This window comes from Martes martes (genome assembly GCF_963455335.1).
Source record: "Martes martes genome assembly, chromosome: 13".
NCBI classification, from domain to species: Eukaryota; Metazoa; Chordata; class Mammalia; order Carnivora; family Mustelidae; genus Martes; species Martes martes.
In genome coordinates, this window is record NC_137901.1 from 24,175,095 (window position 1) to 24,197,030 (window position 21,936).

Consider the following 21,936-nt stretch of genomic DNA (forward strand, 5'->3'; position numbering starts at 1 on the left):
GACTTTGTATCCTTACCCTGTAATAAACCCAAACCATGAACAATATAACAGCTCCGCTGAGTCCTTGTGAGTCCTTCCAGGGAAGAACCAAACCTGAAGGTGGTCTTGGGAGAGCCCTCATCCCAGCATAAGTAAGAGATTTAAACATAAAATAATGTGACTTTTAATACGTGTGATTTTTATTATTTTATTATTATTTTTATTATTTATTTATTTATTATTTTTTATTTTTTATTATTTATTATTATAATTATTTTATTATTATTTTATTATGATTTTTTCAATCCTTACCCACTCCTTTCATGTTCTGGGGGAAAAAATAACCTTTAAAAATATATATGAGAGGACACCTGGGTGGCTCAGTCGGTAAGCATCTGCCTATGGCTCCGGTCATGAACCCAGGGTCCTGAGATGGAGTCCCGCACTGGGCTCGCTGCTCAGCGGCGAGCCTGCTTCTCTCCTGCTGGTGCTCTCTCTCTTTCTCTGTCAAATAAATTAAAAAAATTACACATATGTATGTATACACACACACACACACATATATATATATACATATGTGTATATATATATATATATATATATATATATATATATATATGAGAGCATGCATATAGGGGCTGCATTGGTGCTGTGGCTTCAAACTCTTCTATGAGTCAGCAGTGGTACTTTACATCCATATGGCTAAGATTTGGGGAAGAACATGTGTGGCTGGTGAAAATCAAGACTTTTGTTTCAGGCAGGTTAAGTTGGGGATATTTTGAGACATCCATGTGGAAAAGTCAAGAAGGCAGCTGCATGTTTGAGCTGAGTCCCCAAAACACATTGTATTTATCTCTAAACATCTAGTCCCTTTCAGGGTGTTTGAAACATAGTGGGTGTTTATTTATTTTTTAAAAAGTTATCTATAAGAGAGAGAACACGTGCGTGCATACAAGCAGAGGGGTACAGAAGCAGGGGGAGTGGCAGGCAGAGGGAGAAGCAGGCTCCCCGCTGAGCAAGGAGCCTGATGCTGGGACTTGATCCCAGGACCCTGGGATCATGACCTGAGCTGAAGTCAGATGCTTAACCCGCTGAGCTGCCCAGGCACCCCTGGAATGTAAATTCCTAATAGGAGGTTACCTGGCCACCCCTAGAATTAAAGCTCAAACTAACTGTACACTGAAGTATTCCAAAGTATATTATAGACATCATCAATCTCTGGTACCAAATAGAATAGAAACACACCCATGCAGTGCCAGAAGGCTTCCTGGAGGAGGTGGGACACAGGGGTAGTTCTAATGCAGAGGTTCTTGACCTTGGCTCGCTCTAGAATTACCTGGGCGTGTTTAAAGACCACACCCCAGAACAAGTGAATTGGGGCTTCTGAGTGGAGACACAGAGGTCAGGTTTTGTGAAACAATTCTCAGGTCACTTGTATGTGTCACCAAGACAGAGAATCACGGCCTTAAATGATGAGTGGGATTTGGAAACAGACAGCATTTTCCAGGCAGTTTGTATTAATTGGCTAGATTGTATAATTAACACAAGCCCTGAGATCCAGTCTCTGGCTTTGATGGCCCCTTACTTTATCTCAGGATGTGAGAAAAGTCTCATCTGGAATTAGGGAGAAACTTGGGTCCCACAACAAGATGTCTATTTGATGGTTCAAATTTGATTTCTTAATGGGTGATATGGACGGAAGGGTGTGCTTTCTGAGCAAGGCAAGTGGGGAGAGATTGTGAGTGAATTTCTCTGTCCCTCAGGAAGGGCTTGTGGGCCTCCACTTCTTAGTTCTTCACAGAAACGTCCAGGCCAAGAGCTGCTGGGCCGCCAACCAGCTCTGTGGCTCTGGGCAGGTCCCACCTCCTCTCTGAGTGTCAGTGCTCCCACTTGTCACATGAGAAGGTTGGACGTTGATCTCCTTGAGGCCCTTCCAGTTGTGACTTTCAAAGATCAGGGAATTATGGAATACAGAAAATGAGAGAAAAAGCAAAAATAAAACTGGCTGCTGAGAAAAGTGTCCAGAAGAGGGCGCAAGACGCTGGGGATAGAATTAACTGGGGTCCTGGCCATTCTCTGCAAAGGGATCCTGCCTCTGGTTCCCTGAGAGCAGCCCTCGGTGAAGGGCAGTGATCAGAGACCGGGGAGGGGTGGTGCTGGGCCGGGGGGGTCAGAGTCGCTTTTGCAGGATGTGTAGATTGTGGCATGGAGGCTCTTCACTTGCATTTTCTTTGATCCACACCAGTTTATTTTTTAACTCCCTTTTCTCCAAGCTCCAGTAGCTATGCCGGTCCTTTCTGGGGGTCATTACAGTTACTTATAGAACAGCCTTGGGTTCTGCGAACAGCTTGGGAGCAGAGATTTTGGGGGTTCTGGGGAAGTGTAAACTCCACTTTTTTCTCTGGCTCTTCCCCCAAGAAAAGAATCTAACCCTTTTGCTGTAGTCAGGGTGCCTCTAGGAAGCAAAACCCTTCATTCCATTTGGGACTAAAGCCAAGCTTTAAATGAAACCCCCACTGAGGAGAACAAAGGATTTACAGTCTTACCGATTGCAAAGGACTGATACCAAACCTTCCCAGGAGCCAGCTTTGAGATGGGGCTTTTCTTCCCATGAGGTTCTCAATATAACATTTGCAACAACAGATCTAGACTCTCTTTGGCGTCAGGAGCGAGGTGGATGGAGGACAGCCACCAGAGCCTACGCCCTGCCGCCTGGGGCTGGTACAGTCCAGCCTCGCACCCGCACCTGGTCGCAGAACCTACAGCAACCTTGACAGTGATAATCCAGCCTCTGCTTGAATTACTCCCGGGACAGCACACTCACTTCCTCATGAGAGGCCAGTTTCTCTCTTAAGCAGTTTTCCTGATTAGAATGTACTTGATCTTTGTGGTTGTCCTCTAACTTCCTCCCTGTGGTCTGAGTCTGGCCTCCACAAGGCAGGACTAGCCTAATGTGTCTTTGGCATGACAGATTTTCAAGTATTTGAAAACAGTTATGCCGTCCCCATTTCTCTGGTTGGTTTACCCAGCCCTCCACATTCCCCAGGGCCCTGAGTCCTTTCTCTCCCTCACCTCCCCCTGCCAGCATCTTCAACCATCCCCACATAGTAGGGCACCCCCACTCCTCACCACCTGGGGGTGCAGGAATCCAGGTTGGGTTTGGTGTCAGGGCCTCCTCCTTACAGAGGGTAACAGAATTCACTGCTGAAGACCTCACTGGCTGAGCGCTAACTTAGAATGAGGGAAAGGGCGCCTGGGTGGCTCAGTCGTTAGACGTCTTGGGTCATGATCCTGGGGTCTTGGGATAGAGCCCCGCATAGGGCTCCCTGCTGGGTGGGGAATCTGCTTCTCCCTCTCCCACTTCCCCTGCTTGTGCTCCTGCTCTTGCTGTCTCTCTCTGTCAAACAAATAAAGTCTTTTAAAAAACCCAAAAACAGAACAGGGGAAAAATACATCTGCATTGCCCTCAGAAAAACTCAGAGATGACCCTGAAGAAACCACAAAGCTAAAAGCATTCCACAGCACCGAGGCTGTTAATGCCATTTTATTTTATCATTATTTATTTATTTGTTTTTTTAATTGGAGAGAGAGAGAGAGGGAAAGCATGAGCAGAGGCAGCAGCAGAGGGGGAGGGAGAAGCAGGCTCCCCACTGAGCAGGGAACCTGATTGGGGGCTCGATCCTCGGACGCTGGGATCATGACCTGAGTGGGTGGAAGGCAGATGCTTAATCGGCCGAGACCCAGGTGACCCCTATCACCATCACCATCATCATCATCATTATTATTTTAAGTAAGCTCGAAGCCCACACAAGTGGGGCTTGAACTCACCACTCTGAAAGCAGGAGTCGTGTGCTCTACGGATTGAGCCAGCCAGGTGCCCCAGTTAATGCCATTTAAAATCCTAAATTCCTAATAAAGTCTTAATTTGGTAGTTTGTGCGAGAGGTTGCCCTTTGCTCTGATGGACTTTCTTGCTTTCAGGCTCTCCAAAGGGATTTTGAAAAACCATGTTATGACTCCACACATTTTTAGTTTAATAACTGAAATTTTCATAAGTTTAGATAGTTGCAACAGATGCAATTTTTGGCATGTTGTACATACTGTCAGCTTAAAATAAAGCTCAAACTCTTTTAAATGGATTCAATGGGTTCTCATTGCCGCAGCAATTTGATACCCTCTGTTGCTCGTTAAGAGAACACACAAATGAGTTCTTTAAACATTCGTTTTTTTCTTGAGCTTGAAATTCCATTCTACTTTCTCTACAGAATTTTAGTCCATTTTTATGCCAGAAACTCTTTAACCCACCACCCTATAATACTTACATATAACAAAAGTATGTATATAAACTAACATATTTTAAACCATTTTTAGTGGTCTAGTATTAACATTATCCTGAACAAAAGACGGTGTTTTTATGTAACTTCAAAAATCTATTCTGACTTTCATTCTAGACATGGGTGCTATATATTTGTTTACATACATTAATAGATGTGAAAGGAAGTTCTAATAGAACAATGTCCCTCCATCCTTCGAGTTCCTTCAGAGTTGCCAAAAACCACACAGTGATTCATCAGAAGATTATTTTTAATAATCTGTCAGCTGACAGGGGTGTCTGGGTGGCTCAGTGGGTTACATGTCTGACTCTTGATCTTGGCTCTGGTCATGATCTCAGCGTCCTAGGACCAAGCTCCCTTGAGTTAGTGCTCAGCAGAGTCTGCTTCTCTCTCTCTCCCTCTCCCTCTGCTCCTCACTACCCCCTCACCCCCATCACATGCACAAATCTTTTAAAGACAATAATCTGCTGGCTGACAGCGGGTTTGGGTCCTCCTTCAATTTTGTTGCTAACAGAATTGGAATCCACCTGTCCTGTACAGGGTACCTGGCCCCTTCAGGAGAGTCACTCCCGTTATCAACACCAACGTTTCTAACTGTCTTTCCGTTTGGTGTTCTGGAGGCCCTTGCTCCCCAAACAAAGCATCTTTCTTTTGAGCAGTGAGGAGGGAGATCTGATAACGAGACCCCCTTCACTGCAGTCCTGTCTGTTGGCAAATCAGTGTTGAGATTTGCCAGGGCGAATGGAGATTGAGAATCTGGACACTGACTCCCTTAAAATAGATTATTGACTAGAACTCCTTGAAATGTCTTGGCATACACTGGTGGACCCCCCACCCCAGTAAGAAGATGGCTCCCTTGCCGGTAGGAACATTCGGCAAAGCAACCCGCCACGAAGGGATGAGAGGAAATTGTGGGGACGAAGTTCTTACCAGCAAGCCAGTCATCACAGTACACTTTCTGTATGTGATTTTATTAGTCATCTTTTGGTGCATCACAAAGCACCCCAAAGATCAGGGGTTTCAAACCACACCCTCTTATTATCCCACAGTTTCTGCAGGTCCCCAGACTTTATTATGTTTCTTTAATTGAGACACAGCATTTTCTGAATCCTTTATTTGAGGGTGTTTCATTTGGCTACGATCAAAATGTCAGCTGGGGCTGTGGTCTTCAAGTCCCATCTGGAGGCTCAACTAGCAAGGAATCCACTTCCACTCTCACTCATTCACCTATTGGGAGAATTCAGTTTGAACTGACCCTACACCAGCTGGGGTACTTATTAAACACGCAGATTCGTGGACCACACATGGACCAACAGAATTAGCACCCCCTGGTACCCCATTGGCCTGGTACACATTAACGGTAAAGAACCCCCAGCGTAAAAACAAGTGCTTAGAGTGAGACAGAGTGTAGTTGAAGGCCTGCTCTAGAATGTTCCCCCCACCGGCCTCACCTTTCTCATCTGTGAAATAGATTCATTATTCAAACTTCCTTTATAGGGCTGTTCTGAGGCTCAGACAAGATCCCGGAAGGAAAGCAGTTGGCAAGTTTCCTGGCACAAAGTGAGTTTTAAAAAATCTGTATTATTATTCAAAGAGGGAAAAACCATATCTAATTGTGAGATTAGAAATTCACAAAGCCCTGGCCAAGAGTAGGATTCTCCTCAGGGAGGTAATTTGGTTCAGTCAGCATGAACTGAGCTTTTAATCTGTGCCAGGGATGATGGAAACTAGAAGGTTGGAGACAGGGAGGGGATGGGGAGGAAGGATGGAAACAAATGAGTTTCAGGTTAATGCTAGGTCCTGGTGGGATTGCTAGTGTTGTCAACCGGGCAGGTGGAAAGGTGGGTCTACAGTAAGGTTAGAATTAGATTTGAGAGTTAACAATGCAGTGAGAGGCAAAATGGGGACTGTGGATGAGAAGAAGAGATTTGGGAAATGGGCCACAGTTTTATTGAAGAACCAGCAAACAGAGTTAGAAAAGGACATCACGGGGTGCCTGGGTGGCTCAGTGGGTTAAACCTCTGCCTTCGGCTCAGGTCATGATCTCAGGATCCTGGGATCGAGTCCCATGTCAGGCTCTCTGCTCAGTGGGGAGCCTGCTTCCTCCCTCTCTCTGCCTACTTGTGATCTTTCTCTCTCTGTCAAATAAATAAATAAAAACTTAAAAAAGAAAGAAAGAAAATGGCACCATGAAGGTATGTTTAGAGAGGCTGGGAAAACAAGAGGAAAAAAAATGAGAGGTGCTAAGAAGAAGATGGTTGAACCTGAGTGGGGAGAGTCCTTTACTACCCCATGCTTCAGAGGAAGAAAACAATTTCAGTAGGATGCGGGGTGAGCAGTCATTTAGGAAGGGACTAAAGCAGCAATTCTTAACCTTGGCTGTCATTAGAATGACCTGGGAGCTCTTAAAAATCCTTTTACCTACGCAGCACCCCAGACAAGTTAAATCAGAATTTCTGGGAGTGGACATCAGGCATTTGTTTTTATAAAGGTGCAGAAAATGTTGAGAACCCTTGAATTATGGAGGACTGGGTTTAAGTGGAGCCAGCTGGTACAAGCTACTACCTGAAGTTTAGCAGGAAAGAACAGAGAAAGAGATGCTGGTACAGACGAGACCCCTGATGGAGAATGGTGATGAATCCAATGTCCAGAGCAGACATGGGGACTAAGCTTCAGCAAGGGGGTTTCTTTACCCAAAAGGGGAGAATCCCTTAGGTGTGAAAACAGGGAGCTGGCTCCACTCCCAGCCTTTCAGATTCAGCAAGTCTGAAGCCTGACAATCTGCAGCTCTAAACTTCCCAGGTGATGCTGATAGCCCTGGGTTGCACTTGCAGAACTACTAGAAAACAGGAAAGGAAACTAGGCAGATAGATTTTTGAGTGAGAGATAAGTGGTGGAGCCATTTCCTTTCTGCTCCAGCAGGTGATATGAAGAGCTCCATTTCACTTCCAAGGAGCATCCTCTCCAAGCTTTGGTCACTGCATTTGTCAACCTTGGAAGTACAATGTTTTAGAATTACGGAGGAACTTAAAGTTTCAGACACTAGGGTCCCACTGTTCACCAATCAGAATTCCTGAGGGTAGGGTTCCTTCCTTGGATCTGGTAAAGCTCCCTGGGCCATTCTCATTGAGGAGGCGCAGTTGGGAAGGGTTGGGCAGGTGAATTAAATGGAGGTCCTGGATTCCACGTGGGAAGGTCTTAAATGCAGAGAGTTTAAGAAGCCCCTTCGAGGGTCTGAGGCTCTAGAACTATTTCTGCAGCGGGGATGGACACACACTGCAGCTGAGAACTACCCTCAGAGGCCATTCCTCATTTAGGGACAAATGCCACCTTCAGATAAACCAAGGTCCTTTTTTTTCTACAGTATTTGCTCTCCCTCCGCCAACTCCTGCTAACTACCTTCCTTTGGGCTGAAGTTTACTTTGCTACTACAGGTAGAAGGAGGACAGAAGCTACTGCAGGCAGTCAAATGCCATTAGCGGGGAGGGGGGCGGGCGGGACGGGACAAAAATGAGGTAGAAAGTGGCAGAGAAATGGAGAGTGCGCATGTAAGAGCGAAGAAATGCAAGACTTTCCACAAAGGCTAACCATAATCCTCTGATGGGGGTGACGGCGGTTAGGAGCCTAATTGGAAGCCGTGGGTGAAACAGGCAAAACAAGTAGAGAAGCTACGAACCCACTTCTTTAGTAAGGACTTTAGGCCAGGGAACTCAGTTCGACGGAGACCATCGTTTGTATAGCTAAGTCCCCTTTTATAACCTCCCATGACAACTGAATTTTAATGAGAGTGTTGAACGCAGCCACGTGAAGTCGGGGGAAATGATGGGAGGTTTCAGCCATAGACTTTTATTCCTCTATTTCCTCTCTCCGTCCTCGCCTCGCCGTCTGTTACTTCTCTGTCTTGTTTCCCCTCTCCCTGCCCGGCTTCTCCCGAGGGCTCGGGGAGCGTGGCGCGGCAGGTGCAGCACCCGCGCGCACCTGTGCCGGCGTGCCCTTGGCGGCCAGCAGGGGGCGACCGGCGCCAGCTGCGCGCCCGGCCCCGCCCCCGGCCCCGTGGACCCCGCTGCAGCGGGGGCGCGGGAGGGCGCGTCCAGCCCGGCCCCCGCGGGGCTCAAAGGCGGCGGCCGCTTGGCACCGGCCGCCCGCTCCGCGGCCCTCCCTCCCTGCCTTCGGCCCTCCCCCTCGGGCGCCCGCACCTCCTCCCATACCTGAGCGGGGAGCGGCGCCGCGCCGCCTCCTCCCCCGCCCGCCACTCCTGCCCGGCCGCAGCTGCGCCGCCACCGCGGGAGTAAAGGTCGCGCCGGCCGAGGGCGAGCCGGCCGCGGCGCCTCCGGGAAGCCGGCGGGACAGGTCCAGGGGCGAGCGGCGAGACACCGGGAAACTCTCGGCCGGCCCGGGAAGATGGCGCCAGGAGGGCCGGCTGTGGACTGAGAGCCGGCGGGCGGAGAGGAGTCGGGACCCGCCGCGCGGCGGGGCACGGGCAAGGGCCGCACGCCAGGCGCGGTGCCCCGGCGCGGGCCGGCCCGCGGGGTCATGTCGGTCGGCGAGCTCTACAGCCAGGTGAGTGCGGGCCGCGCGCCGCGGTCCCGGTGGCCCAGGTGAGGGCGAGAGCTGCGCGCTGCCGGCCGCCGCGGCCCTCGGGGGCGCCCTCTTCTGCGGTCCCCGGAGGCGGACGGGGGCCCGGGAGCCGCCCGGCAGCCTCCCCCCCTGCTTGCTCCCCAGCGCCCAGAACTTCGGGAGGCAGAGAAAGTTTGGCTGCTCCGGGAGCGTCCTGCGCTGACCGGCCGCGGCTCCCGGCGGCCCGGTGGCGTCCGCTCGGCAGCTCTGCCTCCGGCCGGGGCTTCTCGCCTCCTCCCCGACGCCCTGCTGTCGCTTTCCTCGCCTGGCTCTGCTGAGTTTCCCGGACCGGTGGTGGTGGGGTGGGGTTGGGTGCTGCCAGCTCCCAGCCCGGGGCGTGGGGACAGCCCCGCTGCCGCCCCCTCCCCTGCCAGTGGACCCCGCTCCAGCCGCTCTGCAAAGCAGCTCGCAAGGGCGTCCCTCTAAGGCTTCCTTTAGCTCCAGCGCACCAGTGGGGGAAGCCCGCACTTAGGGAATGTTACCACTCGGGGTGGAGAGAAGGGGACCCAACCTGCTATGAGGGGCTGATGGCTAGGGTGGGCAAGGGGAGATAAGCAACGGGGGAAGTGAGATGCTCGAAGGATCTGCAGAGACCCCAGGGAAGCGCGTTCTTAATTTGCAGGGGGCGGGGGGCTGAAAGCGGCCCCTTCGCGTGGTACCAGGAAGGGTTCAGTTACCGATGGGAAGGGGGTCGGAGGAACGCTGACCTGGGGGTGGAGTTTGGATTTCCAGGATGTCCTCAAGGTCAGCAGGGATGTGCGGGGCTCGGCCCCCACGGTCGGGAACAGGTGCGGCTGGGTGGAGACGCCCTGCTTCCGCGGCAGTTGTTTAAAGTTCAGGACCAGCCGCCGCCTCCCCGAGCGTCCACGGCCGCTCAACCGCCGCCGCGCCCCGCTCGGGTTTCAGCTTGGCAGGGGACCGCGACGGGCCGGGGCCTGTAAGCACGTGCCCCTCCCCCCTTCAGTAAGTTTTAGAGGCTTGCACGCCCCGTCTTTTCCGGGGCTGTGACCCGTTTGACAGTGGCTCGTGCGTCCGTGTGCGTGCACGGGTGTGTGTGTGTGCGCGTGGGTGTGCGATTTGCAGGAGACCCGCCCCGGCCAACAGGTCTAGGCGGGGAGGAAGAGCTACTTCCGCGTCCTCACCTGGCTCTTGCTCTCCGCTGTCCCGCGCGTGGGCGAGCTCTGCGGCGGGGTGGGCTGGCTGCATCGTTGGACGGATTTTCTAATTTCTCCTGGGAAGAGAGAGAGCCGAGCTGGGAGGACACTCAAGAGGTGGCTGTAGAGGCTGAGGGTGGGGTCACCGCAGCCTCGGACACCTCCTCCACCCCCACTAGGGCTCCCAGCCCGGGTTGCATATGGGTGACAGCTTCTGGAAGGGGGGAGGAAAGGGGGAAAGCTGGGGGAGAGTGGTTCGGTGAAAATCTCTGGCGTGTCTGGCTTTGAAAAGTGCCCCACCCGCTTTACCCCTGTGCCTCTTGGGAGGAGCCCTGAAAGCCTTGGCTTTCAGTTTTTCCGCGAAGTGGGTTGTCAGGCACTTGGACTGGAGCTGGATCCCGGGGATGGGGGCGCCTGAACTGGAATGTAAAGCCCTGAAGCTCTATTAACACTCAGAAGTGCACGGAGACACTACTCGACTGCCAAATAAAACGAGTGCCTCAATGGCCCATGCCTGCCACGTATCACAAAGTCCTTCATCAGATCACTGTGGTTATTATGTGAAGCTAATGGATAACTGAATAAACCTGTAATTTTGAAGCCCTGATCTTAAAACAAGATTGGATTGCTTTTCATAGACCACACTTCCAGGGGAAAACACTTGATTTTTCTCCTTAGAAACGAGTATATTATGTGTTATAAGTGAGTGAATTGCATGTTAACTATTAGAAATGGACCCTAGTGGCAGTCCGAGCCAAAGTTTGAGAGTAATTTTCTGAGTTTGTGGTAAGGACAAAACTATCCTAAGAAAAGGGTCTTGAGCAAACACACAAGTCACTTAAATTGGCTTCATGGTTGTTGAGGGTTTGACACAACTCAGGCTATCAGAATGCCTTTGCAGGGCTGAGGGACTTGACCTGATCATGTTAGGGGGTTTCTAGTTCTTAATCACTTTTAGGTAGATGGATCTGAAATTTGAGACTTTCTGTGGCTCACCCAGTAGCTTCCAGATTGAATTTTGAGCAGTTGTTGTTCGAGTTAGACTTAAGCTTTACTATGAGAAGCTGGTGCATTGTTTCCTAACCATTATTACCCTACTTGCTAGGCTGGATTCTCAGTATGCATATGAATCACAAATTACATAGAGAAACCGTGCCTGCTACTCAGATTCATTTTCTTAGGGAGATGATTTGTTCATTTTAGTGTGTTAAAACAGTTCATGTTCTCCCTTTTAACTCGCTAGGCTAGTTTAACGTGATGAATGCTGGATACAGGCACACACTGTAATGTATTATGCATGATGGAAATAATTATCCATTATGTCAACAGCATTTATAAGTGGGTTGGAAATATGAAAGCCCTTTAGGACTATACCTGTTGCTTTAGTGACCTAGTTGGAAGGTATTATTGGAAGGAGAACTTTAAGTGCATAAATTAATCTGAAAGTACAGTTTCAGGTAAGAACTTATATATTATTCTATTCCTACTTATTCTAGAAGAATTTTTTTTTTTCCTCCTCTGCCACGTTACTGTTTTCTAGCTGGCTGCGCTCTCCAACTAGATGCTCTCATGCTATGTGAATTTCTTTTCTTTTTTTTTTTTTGAGTTTTTAGTCCTTGATGATGGTAGCTTCCCATCAACAAGGGAGTGTCTGTTTTCAGAAGACCCAACACCTCATCTTTGAGAAATTGCTCTCTAGTGAGACTTTTCTTGGAGGGAAGAGAACTAGACTCCATGCCAGGCACTTTGAGGGTGATGTCAAGGTGAGTCAGCCTCCTCTACTCTTCACAGGAACCTGGAGCTGACAACGGGCGGTCGTGTCCCAAAGCGCATGTCTGTGGCGATTAGTCCTGCTTTTCCTGTGGGTTGGAGGCATGGGCTAACTTGATTCGCGCAGGTCCCAGGAAGAGACCTGAACATGCATAAGCATCAGAAATACAATTTGTGATAACTGCAGAAAATAGTCTAAGTTTTTCATCAGAATAACCCTTCTTATAAATACTGTTCTTTCAGAGGAGTCTTTCAGGAGGCTGTTTGGATCTTAGCCAGCAGAGTGACAGAAGTTGCAGACTGAAACATGTACCTTCAAACAATTTTCTGGTTGATTTTATTTTATTTTATTTTTTTTCGTAATTGACAAATGGTGTCTTAGCCGGGAATGTTTGCTGCTGGTTTACTGGTGGAGCCCCCCGTGTATGTTAATGGGGGCTTTGTCCTCTGCTTTCCTTATGCATGGGGTATGCAGGTGTCTCCTGGGTGTCTGTCTGGAAAGCAGCAGGAGCCTCCTGCCTCTTGTCCCCAACCTGCCACCCTTGGAGGCATTAAGGATTCACTCCTACTTTTGGCTCCCAAGGGATATTTCAAAAAACTGGTGCCAGTAGAGACGTAAGTGGTAGCAGATGCTGGCAGTGCTCCTGTGGGCCCTTGACTCTTCCCTGGTGCTTGTTCACTCCCGATGGCACCTGTTTCTGTCCAGGGTTCTTGTAGCCTGAGCATGCACCCCTGCCCCCGGACAGTCCAGGGAGTATAACTCCCTTAGTTATAAAGTAGCTTCCACACTCCCCAGCCTTGGGAACGGGGCTGCCCTAGGGTGAGGCCCCTGCTCTTTCCAGAGCTGTGCAAGTTGAGCCCAAGTTTCACTTCTTGGATTTTGCTGAATATCACACCCCTGCTTGCCTTCTTCCCCTTCCCTGTCCCAATCCCCCAGTCTTGGGAGCACCACCCAGCAGGTCACTTAAACAGGAATCTTCATCTTAGGATCTGATTCTGGGAACCATGGTGGCTTGGCCGAGGGGATGTTGAGAAACTCAAGGGCTCTGGCTTCCTTATGGTCCTTTGAAGCTAGGTTAGCCACACAGAGGCCTTTAGTGTGCCCCCCCCCCTTCCTTCTTGCCTTATTCTCTGCCTTGTGACTTGCTGCCTTTCCCATCCCTAGTTCCCACTCCTTCCTGTCTGCCTCCCTTCCTCACATGGGCCTGCAAAGCTAGTGGGCTCTTCTTGGCTCTGCTGGGGAGCATCAGAATTCCAAAGTTTGCATGCAAATTACACTGGTTCCAGGCACATTCTCTGCCTATTACGCATATGCACTGAGTGAGCGTGCCCCGCCCCAACCCCCCTGTCAGTAGTTCTTGTCCCATCCTTCCACCCCCTTCCCCCAGGCTGAGCACACCTAGAGAACAGACAACACAGCAAACCTTTTTTGGAGCCTCCGGTGTGTTTAGCACTGTGCCTTGTACTGAAGAGATGCTTACAAGCTTGTCCCCACACCCCCCCCTAAAATGCCCCTGCCCCAAGTTCTCCTGGAACTTCCTTGTAGCTCTTTGCTGACACCATGTCTCCCCACTCGGGCCTCTTGGGAAAGCTTGCATTCTGGCTGCTAGTTTCTTCCAGTTTCCTTTTGGTTAGTGTGCTCCGAATAGTTCAGTTGACTGCAAGGTACCCACCCCCGTGAGAGGCTTCTTGACCACTCCAGGTCTGGTCAGAGTCTCCATATACCGTTGTATTTTGTTCAGAGAGATGGCATCCACTTGTTGGTTGGAGGGCCGAGGCACCTCTAAGTAAAAAACACATTTTCTACGATCTGGCAAGAGATTTTTGTTATTCCTAAATATTTTGTGTCGTAATGGTCAGCTATAAGGTATACTGCTTAAAACCTTTAAGTCTGAATACAGCCTTCCCTAAGTGATAGTGTATTTCACTATACATAGTTTTCAAGGTAAACTTGTATTAGTTGAAATAGTTGGCCCATCATATATTTCAGTAGGCTCCCAGAAACTGCATTAAAAAGCAGTTCATGTAAGAGTGGAGCATCTGTTCGGATGGGCTTGTCAACAAACATTTTGCATTGTCATTGGGCAATAGAACCTGAAGTTCACGGAGTTAACAATACAGCCATACCCCTGTGTCCTTAACAACACAACATTACCCTTGTGTCACGGGAGGAGCGCAGATACTCCATTGTGGGTGTTTTGTGGAAGCAGGAGTTGGGTGTGCTGTGGTTGGGGGGTGGGGGGGGAGGACAAGGAGTGGGGAAGGACTTTAGCAGTGGTTGGCTGTGACTGGGCCTTGAGTGAATAGGATTTGAATAGACATGGAGGGTGGAAGGGGGAGGGCATTATCAGGAGGCAGTGGGAGAGTGCTGGGAAGCATGGAGGGGGGAAGGGATGAGCAAGACCGATTTGGGGACGGTGGCCATAGTAATAGCTTAGCTCTTGGATCATGAAATTTCAGACTTCTGGAACAATTGCAAAAAAAAAATGGAGTTGTGTTTTATTCCAAATACCCCCAATGTTAATGCCTTCTGTAAGCATGGCCCAGTTGTTGAAACCGGGAAATTAAGCTTCATGCGGAACTAACTGGTCTGTGAACCTTACTGAAGCTTATCAGTGTTTCCACTAATGACCTTTCTCTGGGCCAGGGTCCTTTCTAGGATTCCACATTGTTTAGCATCTTCGCGGCTTTGATCTCCAGTTAGGGGCTGTTTCTCAGTTTCTTCTCTTTTACAACATTGGCAGTATGAGTATTGGTCCATTATCTTGTAGAAACGTCTTCAGTTTGGATAACCCTGGTATATTCTGCTTACATGGCATTTATGAATTTTGGCTAAGAAAACATCAGGAGTAATCAATTACTCTTAGGGCACCATATCAAGAGATCTGTGCTATCATCGTGTCCCATTTCTGATGGTATCCCTTCGATCCTTTGGTTAAAGTGATGTCTGTTTCCTTTTATTGAGGGGTATTTACATACTAAGATATGGGGTGCTTAGTATCTTTTTTTAAAGATTTATTCACGGGAGACAGATGCAGAGGGAGATGTGGGACTCAATCCCAGGGTCCTGGGATCCTGACATGACCCAAAGACAGATGCTTGACTGAGCCACCCAGGAGCCCACTTACACTGTTTTTTTTTTTTTGTTGTTGTTGTTGTTTGTTTTGTTTTTTAGCCACTTAGGGATTTTTTGAGCCTAAAATTTAACAAGGGCAGGAGTCATCAAATATGACCTCGAAGTTTCCAGCTTGAGTGTGGACAGAGAAGTCGGAATGGGGCAAGAAATACTCAATTCTTCTTCTTCTTCTTCTTTTTTTTTTTTAACCTGTTCAGTTTGGGGTGATTCTTTCCACTTATAAACTGATGTTTGAGGATATATGAGCTTAAAGGAGAAATGTTAGGATCTGGGGGTTCTTGCAAATAAAAATTATGGGTAGGATTTTCTCTAAAGAATGCCAATCTTAGAACATGATTTTGATAAGGACCAGATCATGACCTTGGTGTGGGCAGTCCTGGCCTCTGGTCATGATCTTGGTAAGGACTGTCCTGGTTACGTGGTTAAATGCTCAGCTCTGACGCTTTGGAATAAGTGGATTGATTTTTTTAGAAAAATTTTTAATTTTTTTCATCTGAAACTGGGACGGTACCTGCGTCTTAAGAGTCCTGGAGGATCACATGCTTTAACCTGTGAAGTGACCGCCTCGTGCAGTGTCTCGTGCACTGCACGGGCTTAACTGGTGATCAGCTTTTCTCCCCCTGGAGTCCTCGTGCTGTGTGATAGGTGGCCTTGGAGGTTCTACTCTCCCACTGCCCCGCTGGGGAATGGGCAAGAGCAGTTTGAAGGAAGTTTTCAATTAAAGCTGTGCTTTCTGGCCTTTCATTGGAGTTCTTAAGGGAAATCTAAACACTTTTCACAATGCCTTTTTTTTTTTGTTAATACAAACGATTATTGAAACAATTCCTACAACGTGGGAAGGGCAAAGGCTCCTGTTAATCTCGTTCCCAGAAACCGCTGCTGTTAATCACTTACTTAGTTTCCAGACCTGTGTTGTTCAATAGGGTGTTCCTGAGCACTTAGTGAGGCCGGCCCAAGCGGAGAGGAGCTGGAGGTGTTAAAGACAACACCAAACAAAAACAACGACAAAAAAAAAACAACCCCTAAAAACCCAACCCAGATTTTAAAGATTTTGTACAAAAGATGAATGTAAAATATCTCCTGCTATTGTCGATTAAATGTTGAAATACTTTGAATCAAACACTTTAGCCCAATATATCCACCTATTTTTAACATGGCTCCTAAAAAAATTTAAGACCCCATATGGAGTTTCTGTTAGGCGTCACTGCTTTATTGATGCACGGTTCAATATACACTTCTTAAAGATTTTATGTATTCAAGAGGGAGACCAAGCACATAAGCAGGGGGAGGGGGAGGGAGAAGCAGGCTTTCCCACTGAGCAAGGAGCCTGATGTGGGGCTTGATCCTAGGACCTGGAGATCATGACCTGAGTTGAAGGCAGATACCTAACCATCTGAGCCACCTGGGTGCCGCAGTATAATTTACTTAAAAATGGGATCATGCCATAGATACTATTCCAGATCTTAAGCTACTATGCCCCCCCCAACTCTGTAGCATAATAAAGGTAATTTACCATTTAATGGCTGTATAAAATGGCATATTATGGATTTACCATAATGTTAACTGTTCCAATTTTGATGAACATAGAATTGTTACAATTGTGTGTGTGTGTGTGTGTGTGTGTGTGTGTGTGTGTGTGTGTGTAAAATGTTGCAGAACATTCTTGGAACCTCTTTCCATTTATTCACTTAGGATATGTTCCCAAGAGTAGGATTGCTGGCATGCATGTTTAGCTGTTCTCAATACGACCAGTAGCCTCCAATACGACCAGTAACCTCCAAAAAAACATTCTTCCCCCTCCCCGGCACCGGCCATTTTTGCTCTTCTTAAACTTACACTACCAGGTTCATTTTTGACTTAAAATTGGTTTCCCTTGCAGGATTGAGCATCTCTTCATATATTTAATGTGTTCATTTGTAGGTTTCCTTCTATTACCTATATCAAGGCAGACACTTAATGGACTGAGCCACCCAGGTGCCCAATAGCTAACTCTTTTAATGGAAGCACAATTAACAAGATAGAGGGTGTGGAGGACAGGAACCCTTCTACACTATTGGTGCAGCCACTATGGAAAGCCTACGGAGGTCCCTCAAAAAATACCATATGATCCAGTGATCCCAATAGTGCGTATTTACCCAAAGAAAATGAAAACCCTGATTCAGGGAGCTAAGATAGCTATCGTTCATGGAGTCCTTTTTGAGCCAGGTTATTTCTAAGTGCTGTGTATTAATTCACTTAATAGTAACTTCTTCCTGTTATACCTGGAGGAGCTCGGCTTATGGACTGGCCAGAAGCTGTACTTCTCTTACCAAGGAAGTAGGACCCCCAGGTGTCTGGCCAGGGGCTGGCTTCTGCCTTCTACGAGGATTTGTTCCGTTGATGGTAGAACATCTGTACAGAAGAGTCTGGCACATGGAGGTTGCTTTCTACCAGTGCTGCCCTGTCCCCCAGCAGCAGAGAATCCTCCCAGAGGAGAAAGGAGGAAGGATGGTCTGAGTACAGAAAGGTGGGCAGATGGTCAGACCCTAGAATTCCTTTCTTTAGGAACTTAGTGCTTTTTGTCCTCCTGCCGCCACAACCCTCAACCCCACGGGCATCCTGGTGCGTCTTCACACTGTCCCAAATGCAGGCAAAATGGTCTTTGGCTTTCCTTAGCCCTCCATGGCCCCCAAAAAGGTTCACCTCTTGAAGATCCAAACATAGAAGATGTAAGACACTCAAGCAGTGTAAACCTGGGGGTCTGGAAATGTAACCATTCTGACTCCTTTCCAGACACTTCGCCTGGCTCCATCCCCCACTTCCCCAACAGCACAGCAAGAACATCATCTTTCTTGCCACACTTGGTGGCTAGTGAGTCTCTTGTTCTAAGAATGAGCGGAGAGCAGGCACGGGACTCTGGGAAGCTCTTTTCCAACTGCTTATTTAGTCCGGGGCCTCTTAGACAATGTTTCTCTTCGGCATCTGAGGAGGGCGCCTTCCAGAGGGATAACCAGGACTGTAACTGTAGGGGCTTCTCAGGGGCTTTGTCCAAGCGGTTCAGCAGCCCCCTGCAAGCAGGGGCGTTGTAGGTGGGACAGGAGGGAGGTCCTCACGTTGTCTGGATCCTGGAGTGGGTGAGTGCTCGTGCTGTCTTGCTGATTTGCTGTGGGAATGATGAAGACTCTAGGTCTGAGGTCCAAGTTAATAGCTCATAATGCTCCTCTTAACATTTATTCACTGGCTCATAAGTTCCTGCCCTCGTTTGAGCGACTCTGATACCGACGTGGACCCTGGAGGCTTTTCTCTCCTTGGCTGAAGTTTGGGGAAGGAATGAAGAGGCTCATCAGGGGAAGTTAATGATTTTTCCCAGGGAGCTTTTGCCAAGATGTGTGGTGATGTGAAATCCTAAGTGAACAAAAACATTGAATTCCATGCAGAAAGCATCCAAACACTTCCCTTACAGTGTGCTCTGCACCAAATTCCGGTCCCCCGGCTTGGAGACCAGCCTCCATAGGTAAACCTACTGGGCAGAATTCCTGTTCCATTTGTATTCTGACCTCGGAACTGGTCATCTTTGGGGAGGATGACAAGGTAAAGATCCTTGAACTGGTAAAATGTACTATATTCGGTTACTTATTTGTGTGCCCTGGCCATTCACTGGGGACTCTAGTTATCTCTTGATAACTGGCCACTGGACCCTAGTACAGTCTTGCCAATGACAGGATGCATGCTTATATTATCTCCAGTTTAGGTGCCACTAGTCGGGTTGAGTGCTTTAGAGAATGCAGACAGAATGCTACCATCAGCTAGGAGTTTCTGATGAGCAAAACGGACCATGTTGTTGGAGGACGTATGTATATGATGAAATCGAGTGGGGGGGAAAACCAGAATGGTGGCAACCTGGGGGATGGTGGGGCTGTCAGCAGACTGCTAGATCGCATGGTGAGTTCACAGGTTTTGTTACTGTGCTTCGTCAGTGACCTATCCGACCGTTTCTGCTGAAAATGGGATGTTTTCAAAGCCAGATTTTATGAACCTCTGACATAGCTAATCCTGGATGTCTTACCCACGTGTCGTTGATGGTCGAGTGTGCATATCTGCACGGTTCCTCTCATTCAAGGTGTAGGTTGGATCTTCTCCCATCCCTTCATTCCCAAGTTACAGTCCTTGCGTACTGTGGAAACTCCGTGAATGCTGTTGGATCGGTTTAAAGCCTCCTATACTGCCTGCCTTTTTCCAGGCCATGGCACTTTGAGGAAAGGCCTTTTTTCCACTAAGGAGCCAACTTTGCTGTAACATTTTCTCCTGTCATTTCGGCTTTTGGCTTCGGGTACCCAGTGGAAGACCCATCTGTTTGCTCTGCCACTTGCCTCAACCTACGAATGTGGAGCCCCTGTCAGGAGATAATTAAACGTTGTTTTTCTTTTTTATTACTGTGCCTGAAGGCTCAGCACAAGGTGTGAATGTGGAATAACAGCAAAGTAACGTCTGTGGACATGGAAAGCTCCTATAACTGCCTTGGTTTTGAATAGCCTAACCTATTATGATATCCTATATCATAGCCTATAATATCCTAACAATTATGATCACAGATTTTTTTTTTTTTGGCCTTTCCTAAGGTTGCCACTTACATTAAAAGCCTAATCTCCTGTTTATTCCCAATTCAACTTGATTAACAGTCTCAGGCAGATGCCCGTGAGTCCTGATGGGGATTGGGGACAAATCCTGATCTCCATCCTTCATGTGAGCTCAGACAAAGCCAGTGGGTTGTGGGGAGAGACTTGCTGAGTCAGGAAAGAAAAATCCGACTGAGTCGGTTTTTGGAGTCTTCTCTCACACAGGTGGTCCTCTGTCTTCATCTGAAGATCCCTTTGGATTGATCACAAAGCCAATGAGTGTTCAGGGTACCTTCTACCTGCTGGGATATAGTCACAGCCCTTCCCTGCAAAGGTGTCTTTTGACCTTGGGTGCTCCGAGTCTAGTGGTTCATTTCTTGTATGAATAGGCTTGAAGGTATTAGTATGTTAAAAGGAGATAAATTGCTTTGTCTCATCAGATTTAATCATTTTCAATTTGCCTATATTCGCTAATGAGGGCTAATGTTTGTTTATAAAATGAGGAAAATGAATGTTTCCTCAGCCAGGAGTGAGTTTCTTTGCTGTTGAGCTGCTTGTTCTTTTGTCACTTTGTGTGTGTATACACGTGTGTGACTGTGTCACACACAAACTGCACACCAGAGTGAGGAGAATGCCTTTACCATGTGATAGGACCTGGCTGCGCGTCACAGTTGATCTCGGCAAACAAGTGCTTTTTGCTGCCGGGTGTGGTTTCTCTGCTGAGGCACCAGGAAGCTGGAGCTCCTCAACGCCTCTCCTGAAACTGACTTCAGATCCGATGTGTTCGTTTCCCCTTGTGTGGTGGTGATCTCCCGACGCCTGGGAGGTAGGCCTTTCTGGAGATATCCAAGAGTTCCTCAAAGAACTAGTTTGGTTGAGTAAGGTAGGTGTTCATTGAGCTGCATTTCTATTACAGACTAAGTGACTTGAAGGTACTGATGTTTGTTTTATGTGGCCGCCTCCTTGCTGTGGTCCTCCAGGGTTAGCGTTGGACTGATCTCAGTGGGTCGGCAGAGAGCTCCTGTGGCTATCAGGAAAAGACTCCTTTGAATGGAGCCATTCCATTCTGCATCTGGTCTGCTTGGTTAAAAATTTAAAGGCTCAGGAGGTGCCTGAGTTGCTCAGTGGGTTAAAGCCTCTGCCTTCAGCTCAGGTCATGATCTCAGGGTCCTGGGATTGAGCCTTGCATTGTGCTCTCTGCTCAGCAGGGAGCCTACTTCCCCCCCCCTCTCTCTGCCTACTTGTGATCTCTGTCTCTCAAATAAATAAAATCTTAAAAAATTTAAAGGCTCGGGGTGCCTGGGTGGCTCAGTCAGTTGAATGTCTGACTCTTGGTCTTGGCTATGGTCTTGATCTCATGATTGTGAGTTCAAGTCCTATGTTGGACTCTATGCTGGGTGTGGAGGCCTACTTAAAAACAACAGGGGTGCCTGGGTGGCTCAGTGGGTTAAAGCCTCTGCCTTCAGCTCAGGTCATGATCTCAGGGTCCTGGGATCGAGTCCTACATTGGGTTCCCTGCTGAGCGGGGAGCCTGCTTCCTCCTCTCTCTCTGCCTGCCTCTCTGCCTACTTGTGGTCTCTGTCAAATAAATCTTAAAACAACAACAACAAAAAACCCTAAAGCCTCATTGGATTTTGTAGTTATACTGACTTATAGTCCCTCTTAAATGTATGTATGTTAATATGACCCATACATGGGCATAATTGCCTCAGTGTTAGGACAAGCATACTAGCATTATCTATTGACTGAAAACCCAATGGAAAGCCCATTCTACCTAATTTCCCAAAATGCTCTTTGTAGCGTCTTTCCCCCTGCTTAGCATCAGGCAGGATGTTGGACACTTGATATTAGAAAGGAGGGGGGGTTAGCATTATTCATAATGGTCAAAAGGTAAAAGCAAGCCAGTGTCCATCCTGGATGAATGGACGAGGGACTGTGGTATATCTAGACAATGAAGTCATTTTCAGCCTTAAGGAGATTCTGATGTGTGCTGTATCACAGATGAACCTCAAGGGCATGACCAATGGACTTTAGGTGTCCACTTACGTGAGCAGTACCTGGATGAGGCGAATTCAGAGACCACGTAGAATGGCGGTTGCAGGAGGGAGGGGAGAGTCCAGGTGGGTGATTTTATTGGTACAGAGGTTGAGCTTTACAAGATGGGAAGTTCTGGAGCTGCACAGTGGTTATGGCTGTATGGCAGTGTGAATGCACTTAATGTTACCCAACTGTACACTTAAAGGGTGAAGGTGGTAAATTTCCTGTGTATTATACCACAATCAGATTGGGGGCAGTAAAAGGAACGGGGAACATAAAGGTTGGACTGGCTAGACCTGGGTTTGAGCCCTGGTT

At 48.1% G+C, this 21,936-nt stretch overlaps 1 protein-coding gene across 1 annotated transcript in view; it reads left to right on the forward strand.

Annotated features, from left to right (window-relative positions):
- Positions 1–8,845: 8,845 nt before the first annotated feature.
- MYO5B (myosin VB) overlaps positions 8,846–21,936 on the forward strand; it is a gene marked incomplete at its 5' end in the record, with an annotated part of 248,587 nt that continues 235,496 nt past the window's right edge. Inside the window, 2 exons of the mRNA XM_080821604.1 lie at positions 8,846–8,872; positions 9,035–9,226. Coding sequence (XP_080677730.1) covers positions 8,846–8,872; positions 9,035–9,226 — 219 coding nt within the window. The remainder of the gene's footprint in view (positions 8,873–9,034; positions 9,227–21,936) is intronic.